Here is a 13,416-nt window from a genome sequence, read left to right as displayed (position 1 = left end):
ATTTTTAAAATGTGTTAGCTAAAGTGGTTTAACTAACATGTTTTAAAAACTAATATAGACAGAGTAAGTTGTGTTTTAACTTGCGGTAGTTGTTTGTGTCATAACCAAGCCTCCCACTTTGGGTTCACCTTGGCCGGCTAACAAATGTTAAGATATAGTTAACCCCATCTGAACTAGAATTTTAAAACGTGTTAGCTTAAAACAGTAGCTAACATATGCCTTTAATCCTAATGCTCCTTAAGGTACGTATACACTGCAATAAAATACCCAGGGCACAGCCGTGGCTGGCTTAGGTCAACTGACTCGGGCTTAGGGGTCTCAGGCTGCAAGGCTAAAAATTTCAGTGTAGACGTTCAAAGTGGGGCTGAAGTTAGCACTTGGGCTTTGAAACCCCTAGACAGAGGGAGTCTCAGAGCCCAGGCTCCAACCCACTACACTACAATTTTTAGCCCTGTAAACCTGAGTCAGTTGATTCGGGCTCTGAGACTTAGGGGGGTTTTTGACTGTGGGTTTTTTATTGCAGTATAGACATATCCTTAGTGTCTTTCCTTTCCTCCCTGACCCAACAATACATTTGAACTTTCTCTCTACGAAAGTAACTGGCACTGCTACAGGATCCAGCATAAAATTTATTTAGGCATGAAAGCTTACTGTAGGCCAATTTCTGCCCTTGGATTCACATGTCTTAAATGGAAATTGTGTGCACCCAAGGGCAGAATTTAGCCGTATAGATCAATGTGCCAAAGATCTGTGTAATGAGATGATGTTTGCCTTGGTGACTTGTTCATGCCACGTTATATAAGTGTCTTCTTCTAGCCTTAGTTCCATCTGTTTGGGGTCAGCTCTTCTAGTCCCTCCATCTGGGAAACACCCTAGTTCATATGGGGCATATTAAGGACTCATTTAATTGATTTCTTTGGCAGTTTCACAGCCAGCTGCCAGCCTGACACCATTCCTCCTCCTTTTTCAACCAGCCTTGGCACCAGATATAATGGAATTTAAGTGAATTTTCTGATATGTTAAATTTAGTGACTTGGTTCTGGATCTCTGTTTTCATAGTGCATACATTTTAATAAACTATTCCTTTTTCTGCAGAAGGTTTTTTTTTTTTTAAAGTGCTCGTTATACAGTCAGAACAGCATGTCTAGAGGAATAATCATCCAGCGCACGAAAGTAAAATATGGAAGAAATTGACTAGTATAAGGAATACATATAAAAAGTGAGACAGCCTTTTCTTGTGAAGAATACTTGTTAAAGAGGGGAAAAAATCTGCAAGATTTGACAGTTTTCAGCTGTGCTGTATACCTGTTTCTGGGCAAGTCTACGCTTAAAATGCTGCATTGGCACAGCTGCGCCATTGTAGCGCTTTAATGAAAACACTGCACTGACGGGAGAGAGCTCTCCCATCAGCACAGTTAATCCACCTCCCCAAGAGGCAATAGCTGTGTTGATGGGAGAAGCTCTCCCTCTGACATAGGACTGTCCTCACCAGGGATTAAGTCGGTGTAACTGTGTTGCGTAGGGGTGTGGATTTTCCAGTGTAAGTCTGTACAGTAACTCCTCTACTCAAAGTCGTCCCAGTTAACGTTGTTTCATTGTTACGTTGCTGATCAGTTAGGGAATGTGCTCGTTTAAAGTTGTGCAATGCTCCCTTCTAACGTTGTTTGGCAGCTGCCTGCTTTGTCCACTGCTTGCAGGAAGAGCAGCCCATTGGAGCTGGCTGGTGGGGGCTTGGAACCAGGGTGGACCTGCAGCCCCCCCATCCGCTTCCCATTCCCCTAAGTTCCCTGTGCAGCAGCCGCCCAGCAGGCTACCAATTGCTGGCAGTTCAGCTGTCCCTCCTCCCACTGCTATGTGCTGCTGCTGCCCTCTTCCTTGAGCTGCTCCCGAGAGCCTCCTGCTTGCTGTGCAGGGGAGGAGGGAAGAGGGAGGCTAATGTCAGGGTGTCCCCCCCCACTCCTGTACCCCTATCTCAAGTACCTTATCTCCATGGGGGTGGGGACAGACACAACGGGGCTCAGGAGGGAGGGAGCTTGCTGGCTGAAGCTGCTGTCTCAAATTCGTGATCTTTTTAAAGTCAATGTACTTAGAGTGGTGTCAACGTACTTAAAGGGGCAATGTGCATCTCTCTCTCTCTCTCCCCCAAACAGGGGGTGTGTCTTTGTCTCTGTTTGCCATGCTGTCTCCCCTCCCTCCATTCATACTGCTTTGTAGAGTGAGAGGCTACATTAACAACAATGTGTTAACCCTTGAGGGCTCAGCCGAATGCTAGTTTATCATTTAGCAGTAAGGCATTCCCTGGGAAATATCCTACCTTCTTCCACCCTCTAACTTCACCACCTCAACCAAGCTTCACAGTCATCATTGCTGTGTACAGTCTTAAATTGTTTGTTTAAAACTTATATTTTGTGTGTGTATATATATTGTGACAAATTGCCGGCACTCTGATGATGGGTCCCGTGCTTTCTCCTCTTGTGGGGGTTCAGGGCACCGTTTCTTGCCCCTGAACTGGGGTCTCAGCTATCCCACTAGTGTCCCAGAAAAGGGGAGTGGAGAGGGAGGGACCTGGGCCCACCCTCTACTCCGGGTCCCAGCCCAGGGGCCCTAGGGATAGCGGTGAAGCACTTGAACTAGCGATTCCTTCCCCTCTCTGGCCCTTCAGCTTGTGGGGCTTCCTGCCCTCTCTCCGCTTGGGCCAACTTTCTCCCAACCCCTTGTATCTGTAGAGCCTCTCTGCTCTGCACAAGCTGGTTTTCCCTTTACCTACGGTCTTGGTCCTCTGGCCCACCACAGCACTTCTCCAAACTGCTTTCTTCCAAACTGCTCTCCACTCCAACACCAAATCACTCTGCTTCAACTCCTTCAAAGTGCTTTCCTCCAAACCGCTCTCTGCTCCAACACCAAACCACTCTGCTTCAACAAATCCAGCTGTCTGATTGAAGCAGGATTTTTTTATCAGATGACTGGCTTCAGGTACTCTAATTACATAAGAACATAAGAATGGATGTACTGGGTCAGATCAATGGTCCTCTAGCCCAGTACTGTCTACCCACAGTGGCCAATGCCAAGTGCCCCAGAAGGAGTGAACATAAGAGGTAATGATCAAGTGATCTCTCTCCTGCCATCCATCCCCACTCTCTGACAAACAGAGGCTAGGGACACCATTCCTTACCCATCCTGGCTAATAGCCATTAATGGACTTAACCTCCATGAATTTGTCCAGTTTTCTTTTAAACACTGTTATAGTCTTAGCCTTCACAACCTCCTCAGGCAAGGATTTCCACAAGTTGACTGTGCGCTGTGTGTTTATTTGTTTTAAACCTGCTGCCCGTTAATTTCATTTGGTGGCCCCTAGTTTTTGTATTATGGGAATAAGTAATTAACTTTTCCTTATTTACTTTATCCACATCACTCATAATTTTATACACCTCTATCATATCCCTCCTAAGTCTCTTCTTTTGCAAGTTGAAAAGGCTAGCCTCTTTAATCTCTCCTCATATGGGACCCGTTCCAGACCTCTAATTATTTTAGTTGCCCTTCTCTGAAAGTTTTCTAGTGCCAGTATATGTTTTTGGGCTTAATTGGTTTCAGGTGCTCTAATCAATCTATAGCAGCCTCTCTTCCCTCTTCCATCAGCCTGGGGTTACATATCTCCTATCTATCATTCTCCTGCTGCTGTCTGGCTGTGGTGTATCATAATATATATATAATATAGTTTTTTGTCTGGTGAAAAAAATTTCCCTGGAACCTAGCCCCCCTATTTACATTAATTCTTATGGGGAAATTGGATTTGCTTAACATCATTTCACTTAAAGTCGCATTTTTCAGGAACATAACTACAACGTTAAGCGAGGAGCTACAGTAGTGCAGACAATACTTTAGAGCAGGGTTAGTTAGCAGAGCTTTCCATGTAGCCAGGGGAGGGCCTGCTGAGTCAGATTCTTAAGTGGTATAACTCCATTGAAGTCACCATCAAGTCCCATTGAAAACAGTGGTATTTAAGGGAACTCAGTAAGTTGCAGAAGCTGCTCAGCAGTCTGCAGGTTTGGCCCTAAGTTTCAGTCTCTGAAAGTTTTGCTTTGTATATCCTGTACCAGATTTTTCTGGTGTATTTAGAGAAGAACAATCTATGAGGTTCTTAATACTCTGTAATAGAAATTGGGTAATTTTTGAAGGTGAAAATCCACAGATTTCCTTCGTTTGTTCCTATGGCTTTGAGTTTCTTTCCTTACATTTAGGTAGTGTTCCATTTCACAGAGCGAAACTCAGTAACATCCAGGCAGAGAATTCTTTGACTTCTCCATTTGGTTTTACTTTGTCTCACTTCTCTTCTTGCAGCAATGCATTGTCTAAGCTAACTTATTTTTGTAGTGACAAACAGTCCTGTGGCACCTTGTAGACTAACAGACGTATTGGAGCATAAACTTTCGTGAGTGAGTACCCACTTTGTCAGATGCACGTAGTGGAAATTTCCAGAGGCAGGTATAAATATGCAGGCAAGAATCAGTCCAGAGATAATGAGGTTAGTTCAATCAGGGAGGATGAGGCCCTCTTCTAGCAGTTTAGGTGTGAACACCAAGGGAGGAGAAACTGCTTTTGTAGTTGGCTAGCCATTCACAGTCTTTGTTTAATCCTGAGTTGATGGTGTCAAATTTGCAAGTGAACTGAAGCTTAGCAGTTTCTCTTTGAAGTCTGTTCCTGAAGTTTTCTTGCTGCAGGATGGCTACCTTTAAATCTGCTATTGTTTGTCCAGGGAGATTGAAGTATTCTTCTACAGGTTTTTGTATATTGCCATTCCTAATATCCGACTTGTGTCCATTTATCATAGGAGAACGCTTCAGTCTTCTTGCCTGCATATTTATACCTGCCTCTGGAAATTTCCACTATATGCATCTGACAAAGTGACTATTCACCCATGAAAGTGTATGCTCCAATACTTCTGTTAGTCTATAAGGTGCCACAAGACTCTTTGTTGCTTTTTTAGAGATCCAGACTAACATGGCTACCCCTCTGATACTTATTGTTATAGGTGATCAGGCTTTGTTGTCAGACTCTGAAATGATAAAAAAAGAGTTGACTGGAAAATGGATCAGCTGTCTCAAAAATAAAGAAGATAACCTTAAGCAAGGCAAATCTATCATCAAAACACACACAGGTGAGTTCAAAATCTGTATTAAAATCATTGCTTTTTAAATCTGAATTTTTTGTATTTTAGTGTGTATATTTTCAGGTCTGTCCAATAAATGAAAAAAACACTCTTTCTTTCATTCCTCCTCTAAGTTTGTTTTAGAGACACCTCTTTGCCTTCTGCATCTTGTATAAATTTGTTATCTGTGAAATAGTGATATCGGAGACCCCACAGGCACATTAGTCACTAGAGTTACGTGAAGTTTTTTTTAAAATTTAGATTTGCCAAAATTTCAATTTAATTAAAATAAAAAAACGTCAAAATTCTGATGCATTTTTTTAACCAGCTACAGAGCTGGTTGGAATTTCTTGTTTTTTGTTTTTTGTTTTTTTAATTTGTTTCAATTACATTTTGTTTAATGAAATGTACATTTACCTCCACCCCCACAGTGGTTCTGTTGGCTATAACATTAGCTGCTCCTAATCTGTGACAACATAGCAGCTTTAACCAAGACAATGTGGTATTATGTAAATAGAGTGAGGAATACTATTCGCATGCGCTTGGCATGCCTACAAGAGTGCTGTCTTCAGGGGAAGGCGTTTAAGTCCCTCTCAAATTTTTCTAAGGAGGTCAGAACCTAAGTTCCCTGTTAAGCACCATGCAGGCTCTCAGGTAAACCGCCTGGGGACCTGCCAGGGGAAGGGCGCCCCTCCCTTGGCCCCAGCCTAGACTGGCCCCCCAACCTGCCCCAGTCGGAGCAGCCCCTGGCCCCAATTATGTCAAATCCCGGACCTTCTGCAGCAGGGGGGCCCGTGCCCCGGGCTGAACCTGGCTGGGGCGGCATGGCCCTGACCCAGCCACAGCTGGGGCAGCGTGGCGCGAACCAGGGTGGCTTGGCCTGGATCCAGTCAGGGCAGCGTGGTCTGGACCCAGATGCAGCAACCCAGCCCAGACCCAGCCACAGCGGCCCAGCCTGGACCTAGCCATGGCCGAGGTGGCCTGGCCCAAACCTGAGCAGCCCAGCCTGGACCTCTCGCGGGGTGCCCCTCCACAAAGCCAGCCCTGGCCCAGACCGGAAGCGGCCAGGGCACCGCTCCCTGAACCTAGCCCCGGACGGACCTGCGGGGACCAGAGGAAGGGCACCTATCCTGCAGCCTCAGACCCAGAGCTGCCACGCCGGGTAGAGGCGCCTCTCTTCTCCAGCCCAGGGGCTGCTGCTGCTGGGAGAGAGGGTTGGGAGGAGTGCTCACTGTCCTGCACCCCAAGCCAGAGCCGTCATCCCCGGCCCCAAGCCAGAGCCCTCACCCCCTACACCCAACCCTCTGCCCCAGCCCCGAGCCCCTCATTTCCAGCCCCACCCCAGAGCCCGCACTCCCAGTCAGAGCCCTCACACACCTGCACCCCAAACCTCTGCCCCAGCCCTGAGCCCCATCCCACACTCTGAACCCCTCGTCCCCCACCCCACCACATGAATTTTGTTATGTGCACTGATATGGAGGTGATATGTCACACATCACCTCCATATTGCTGCACATAATAAAATCCGTTCTGCACATGGGTGGGAAAAATTAGAGGGAACACTGGTCAGAGCCACTATTATTTAGTTAAAAAAAAATTATGAAACAAGAACTTTGCCAACAACAATTGAAATAAAAGTGGATTTTCTTGAGTGAACGAACTCAAAATTCTTTGGGTCATCCCTAAGTCCTTGATCCAGCAAGCAGATCTCAGCCAAGTGAAGTCCTATGGTGTCTGGGTCCCCAACCCCTTTTAATCCCTCTTCACCATAAAGAACCTTTTCCCCCCAAATATAAAACAAGCAGGGAGGGGAAGGGGCCACAAGCCCAAACCCTTTTTAAAATCACACTTAAGCATGTGACCAGTAGCCACACAGTTGTGAGTCAGAATTCCTGACTCCGAGTCTGTAGCTCTGACTGTTCTATTAAAGAGCTCAGGAATGCCATATATGACAGTTTGATGGGGTGTATCTACCCTATGACACTTAGTGTAGAGTGCAGGCAATGATAGGGACCTGCTAAAAGGTTCAGATAAGAAGGAACAGATGACCCTTATGGCTGATATGGAGACAGAGAAGCTCCTGAAGTGGATGCTGGAGAGCCAGCAGCAGCAAGTGGCCCACCAACAACAACAGCAGGCCCAGTAGGTAGCCACCCAGCAACAGATCTGGATGGTCCAGCATCAGGAGCAGCAACAGCAGTTGGTCCGGGAGCTGGCCACCCAACACCAGGCCCGGAAGGAGTGTGTGGTTCAACAGATGGTGACGCTGCTGCAACTGACCAGGCCACCTAGACTTGCCCTGGCCGGACCAGAGGCAGGGGACTTCTTGGCAGGGTACCAGTGCAACTCAGCCAGATGGGCCCAGTGATGATCCAGAGGCATTCCTCGTCACTTTTGAGCTGGTCTGCACTGCCACCCAATGGCTGCAGAGCACTGGGAAGCCCTGGTGGCTCCATATTTGACTAGCCTAGCAAAGTGTGCCTTCCGTAACTTGGATTCTCATGAGGTACTGGATAACCTGAAAATGAAAGCAATCATCCTGGGCCACACCACCATTAGCGCAAACACCTACCGACAGCTGGTCTGCCAGGAATGCTACCCTCCCTCGGAGCCTGACTTCAGGCGATGTTTCAGTGCTGTCAAGACTATTGCTGGAGATGACTAACCCAGAGAAGTTGACTAGGGCCCAAGTGATGGAGGTGGTAGCCTTGGAGCAATTCACCCAGATCATCCCCACTGGGAGAAAAGAGTGGGTGCAATGTCACCACCTGGCAAACCTTGCAGAGGTGGTATCCTTAGTGGAGGACTATTTGACCATTGAAGGGCCCCAAACAGCAGAACCCTAAACCAGGAAACCCCGGGGGGCAGGGGCCAGACCGCCAATAGAGGGAAGCATAGGCCCAAAATGGAGAGGCCCCAGAACAACCCTGGGCTGCTGCCAACCAACTCATGGTGGGAGCCGAACCACACATCCACCCTTCTGTGAGAAAGAGTCCCATCAGATGGACTTGGGGTACTGAGACCTGACCCGTGCATGGGAATACCCAAAAGCCGATGCTATGAGTGTGGTTAAGAGGGGCACTTCCAGTGTTATTGCTGTTGGCCAGGCATGGGTGAATAGCACCCCGGTGATGGCTGTCATCCATTCAGGGTGCAGTCAGATACTGGTCTGGGCTAACCTGGCAAAGTCCCCAGACCCGCTGGGGGCTCTTGTCCACCTGCAGTGCATCCACAGGGATGTACGACCGTGCCTGACCACCAGGATGTGCCTTGAGGCAAAGTGCCTCGGTGAAGTATGCTGGGTCGGCTTAGCCCCAGCACTGGTGTGTCCAGTGATTCTGGGACATGACTAGGAAGGTTCAGAGAAGTCCTGTGTGAGTGGGAAAACCAAATCTAGAGGAAGGGAGCCCTGGGCCAGCAAAGAGGGGACTTCTGGGCCCTGAGGGACCTGAGGACCCAGATGAAGGTCCCCCAAACTGGCCACAAACACCAGTATAACGCCCCACCAAAACCAAGACATTGGATGAAGCTGGACAGGAATGCCTGGAAGTTGTTGGGAACTTCCTAAGGGAGCGGAGGGAAGACCTGACCCTAAGGCCTTGAAACAAGTCACAGAGCCCGAAGAGGAGGGGTCATACACCAACGACTACCCAAGGGGACACATTTTGAGGTCCATAACAACCACCTTTACTGGCTGATCAAGGATCCTCAAGCACAAGAGGACCTCTGATAATTGCTGGTCCTCTGGAGATTCCGACAAGTCCTGCTACGGCTGGCTCATTCAGTGCCCTGGGGTGGGCATGCAGGGTGAGAAAAAACCTTGCAAAGGGTGGCTGTGACTTGGGTTCCAAGGAAGCCACACTGAGATTGCTCAGTTAGGGCAAACTGTAAAGAATGGGACCGACAATCCCCAAAACTGGTGGTTATTCTAATATGTGGATTTACCAAAACAGCAACAAAAGAGCTTCTACAGTAGCTTACTGGTGGCACAGAAGCCAAAACACAGTTTCCTTAAAGCAACCCAGCCTTGGGCTTCCACTCAGACAGTCAAGTCTAATACGATGAGGATTATTGAAAATCTTGTTCATCATACAAAAAGTTCTACCAATCCCAAAGGATTGGACACATTACATCCCAGGTTAATAAATATTTCAGATCTTACCCAAATATACACTTACAGCCAATTTTTATTAACTAAACTAAAATGTCTTAAAAAAAAAAGAAGAGAGAGAGAGAGAGTATTGGTTAAAAGATCATTATACATACAGAAATTAATACAGTACTTAGGTTATTTTCATAATAGATATGGTGAGCTTTAGAATTGCTAAGAGTCCTTTTTAGAATTAGTTTATCAGGTTATAGTTCAGTGTCCAAATATTCAATATCAAAGCGGTCCAGACGGGACTGGAGACCTTAGTCTTAACAACTCAAACTTCCCGTGAATGAAGCTTAAGCAGATCTGAGATGAAAGGATCAGGTCCCAGAAGCCCTTTATACATTTTCTGGGCATCATCTTGACCCATGCAGTCTTTGGGTGAACAATAGGCTTTTGAAGTAACCCTCTATTTCCTAAGCATCACTGATAATTAGCTACATGGATTAACATAAGGCAATTGCCTATCTCCGCCATTTGCAGGTGATTTGCTATATATTTCAAAGAGAAATCAAGACAGTAATATCACTATATTTACAGTTCATTTAAATGTTAACATCTTCTTTTGATCTCTGAATTAAGAGAATACAGCAATAGACAGGAACTGTTTGATTACATTCTAACAATATATGTATAAACACACAAAACCACAAACATTATCTATCAATATATCTCTAAAGGTTGAATCTGGGTCAATTAGTGTGCAAATTGCTTAACCCTTTCTGGCCCCGTGTCACAATGGCGCTTCAATTCTGACCCAGCATGCACAAGAGGTGCAAGATTTTTGTGCCTCGTGCCCGTTATGTCAGCAAGCCGGCCTGAGGGGGATACTGGGGGCACCCCTGATCCCACTTCCAGTCGCAATGCCCTTGAGAGAATTGGCATGGACTTGGTGGGATCCTTGGAGAAGAGCAGGTCAGAGTTCTGTTACATACTTGTAGTTGTGGACTACGCAACCTGGTACCCCGAGGCTGTCCCACTACGTGTGACCACAGCCCCCACCATAGCCACTGAGCTCCTCAAGATCTTTGCCAGTATTTGGGTACCCTGGGAGATACTAACAGAGAGGGAAACAAATGTGTTGTCTAAAATGATAGCAGAATTGTGCCGCCTATCAAACATCTGAGCCCTCAAAACGGTGTGCCACCCACAAGCCAATGGCCTGGTAGAGAGGTTCAACGGAACTTGAAGGCCATGCTCAAGAAGTTTGTGGACGACGACCCGCAGCAGTGGGACAAGCTGCTGCCCGTGCTATTATTTGCGGTGCGTGAGGTCCCCCAAGCCTCTACGGGATTCTCCTCATTTGACCTCCTTTATGGGAGACAACCCAGGGGGATCTTGGACCTGCTCTGAGAGACCTGGGAGAAGTCCAGGGTCATGAGGTCGGTCCCCTATATCTTATAGATTCGGGAATGTCTCCAGGGTTCACACAGGAGAATTTACTTCAGGCACAATGAACCCAAGAAGTTAAGTACAATCGGGGGATCAACCTTTGAGTCCAGGAACAGGGTCCTACTCTTATTGCCATTGTCAGAACCAAGTTACTTGCCAAGTGGCAGAGACTGTTTGAAGTGGTTCAGAGAGTGGGACCAGTGGATTAAGAGATCTGGCAACTGAGATGACGGAGGGATATATCATGTTAAGCTCCTGAAAGTGTGGAAGGCCTGAGAAGGCCTGCTGCTCACCCTTTACCCTCCCAAACCCAAGCTGGGGCTGCTTTATTGGGAAAGACCTTGACCAGAGCATCAGCTACAATTACAACAGCTGGCCCAGGCCTTCGTCATCGTGTTGTCACCCACCCCAGGCAGACGGATGTAACCAGCCACCATATAGCCACCAGTGCAGGGCAGAAGGTGTGAGATCATCACCGTCTGCTTCCCAAAAGTTGTGGTAAGTGGTCTGGAAGGAGCTTGAGGTGATGCTTGCCCTGGGAGTCATGGAAGAGTCCTGGAGTGAAAGCCCAATGGGACAGTGAAGTTCTGCATAGACTTCAGAAGGGTCAATGCCATCTCATGTTTCAGTGTCTATCTGATGCCATAGATAGATGAGCTGCTGGAATGGCTGTGAAGTGCAAATTTTTTATCGACCCTAGGCTTGACCAAGGGATATACTCGCCCTCTGACCCCGACATTGTGAAAGAAGATGGTCTTCCCTACATCATTTCAGCTTATACCAATTTGTCAGCATGCTGTTCGGACTGCATGGGGCCACAGCCACATTCCAATGGTTGATGGGTTGACTGCTGCAGCCACACAACTGGTATGCGGGAACCATTCCTGTTTCATCTGGACTTTTCAAAACCCTTCATCCTCCAGATGGACACCTCAGAAGTCAGAGTTGGGGCAGTACAGTCACAGGAGCTGGATGGGGAGGAACATCCCATGCTCTGCCTAAGCCAGAGATTGTTCCCCTGGGAGACTAAATATTCAATGATTGAGAAGAAGGCCTTGGCAGTGAAGTGGGTATTCAAGGCCCTGAGGTATTATCTGATAGGGAGCCCCTTTCACCTCGTTACTGACCATGCACCCCTCGGGTGGATCAGTACCATATAGGACACAAATGTCCAGTTTATGCGGTGGTACCTCTCCCTCCAACCCTATGAGTTCAGTGTTCTGCATCATCCAGGCAGGGCTCATGCTAATGAACAATTCTCCTCCCTGGTGGGAGGAGAGGATGGAGAGGGAGGGGCCCCGCTGGGTCCTATCCTGAGGGGAAGGATGTGTGACAGGGTGTATCTACCTTGTGAAAGACAGTACAAATACAGACACAGTTTTATGGATCATGTGTCGTCAGTAGGGAAGAGGCACTGAGGATTTATCTGGGGAATCTCTAAGACCACTGTTTTTTAAAATATGTCAGAATCATATAATTTTCTCATTTAGAAAGATCTTTATACTCCGGGGCCCACTAAATTGTGCTCATTTAAGGAATGATAAACAATGATATAGCATTAAGGAAATCTTTCCCCTCTGATTTTTTTCCCCTCAGGGTTAGGGATTGCCAGGTTTAATCCTTTGCATCCATAATTATATTTATCACCAGTGCAATGAAGGAAAAAAAATGAAGGGAAACGAGAGGAGAGAAAGAGTTTCAAATGCTGTGGTCTACAAATGTCTATTCCTCTTGGAGTTAATAAATGCTGTAGTCTGTAGCCATTGAGAGCCTCTTATTATTTTATCTACTTGGAGACTATCTTGATTACTTCTTAATTGTTTTTATACATAATTGAAGATGAGCTCATCTAATACTACACTGCTGTATAATTAATGTCCCGTCAGTAAACTTTGTGGAATTCTATCAGTATACAAATTGAAATATTACTCTTCAGGTAGTGCAGCAAATTTTTTCCAAATCTTACCAGTGACATTGTTAGATATTAATAAATCACATACCTGCCGATGGGAATATCCTGAAATAGCCTTTTATGTTTTAAGTTATAGTTTTCCTTCTTTCAGGTTCCAGATAAAACCGGGATATTTGCTTTAAGAAAACAAGAAAGCTTCTCTCTTTATTATTCTTTCCTTCCTACCTTCTTAGCCTGTTTTATTGAGTACATGCACTTCAGAAGTGACTGTATGCTAATTATACAAAAAAGATGTCATATACCTATATAAAATGACTAACATTAACTATAAAATTTACCACCAAAAGGAACAATTCCTAGATAGCAGATGTCTGTATTTCTGAAAGTTCAACTGGGAGAATTTAATAAAAAGGTTTAGACAAGTGCTTAATTTAGAAGTCTTATTTCACTTCTGTGGGCTTGTCTATGCTAAGCCTTTTCTCTTAAAATTTCTCCCATATGGTACCACTGCATCAGATGAAGCAGCAGTGAGAGCTCTAATATATCCATTTTAGCTGCTGGGTTGTCTAGAACAGTTGTGAGCAGGGTTGATGACATGGTGGTTAAAATACACGTCAACACTAGTACTTCCACCGTCACTGGTGTGGATGGAGCTGCACCAGTGGTAGCAACACAGGGAAATTTTAAAGTAAAAAAGGCTCATATAGATACAAGCAGTGAGTACATGTAAACTTCTGTTTCAGTGGGGCATATGTGTTTTTGTATATGCATAAAGGGGAGCAAAGAGACCTATTTCTGTGCATCTGAGGATTA

At 46.1% G+C, this 13,416-nt stretch overlaps 1 protein-coding gene across 6 annotated transcripts in view; it reads left to right on the top strand.

The window, feature by feature from the left end:
- C8H8orf48 (chromosome 8 C8orf48 homolog) overlaps positions 1-13,416 on the top strand; it is a 42,808-nt gene that overhangs the window by 14,370 nt on the left and 15,022 nt on the right. For all 6 annotated transcript variants that reach the window (XM_032790093.2, XM_075068776.1, XM_075068777.1 and 3 more), the window contains one exon: positions 5,030-5,155. In XM_032790093.2, the coding sequence (XP_032645984.1) occupies positions 5,030-5,155 (126 nt within the window). The remainder of the gene's footprint in view (positions 1-5,029; positions 5,156-13,416) is intronic.

This window comes from Chelonoidis abingdonii, chromosome 8 (assembly GCF_003597395.2).
Source record: "Chelonoidis abingdonii isolate Lonesome George chromosome 8, CheloAbing_2.0, whole genome shotgun sequence".
Lineage (NCBI taxonomy): Eukaryota > Metazoa > Chordata > Testudines > Testudinidae > Chelonoidis > Chelonoidis abingdonii.
Note: the sequence above shows the minus strand (reverse complement) of the source record. Positions and strands in the feature narration are given on the sequence as shown.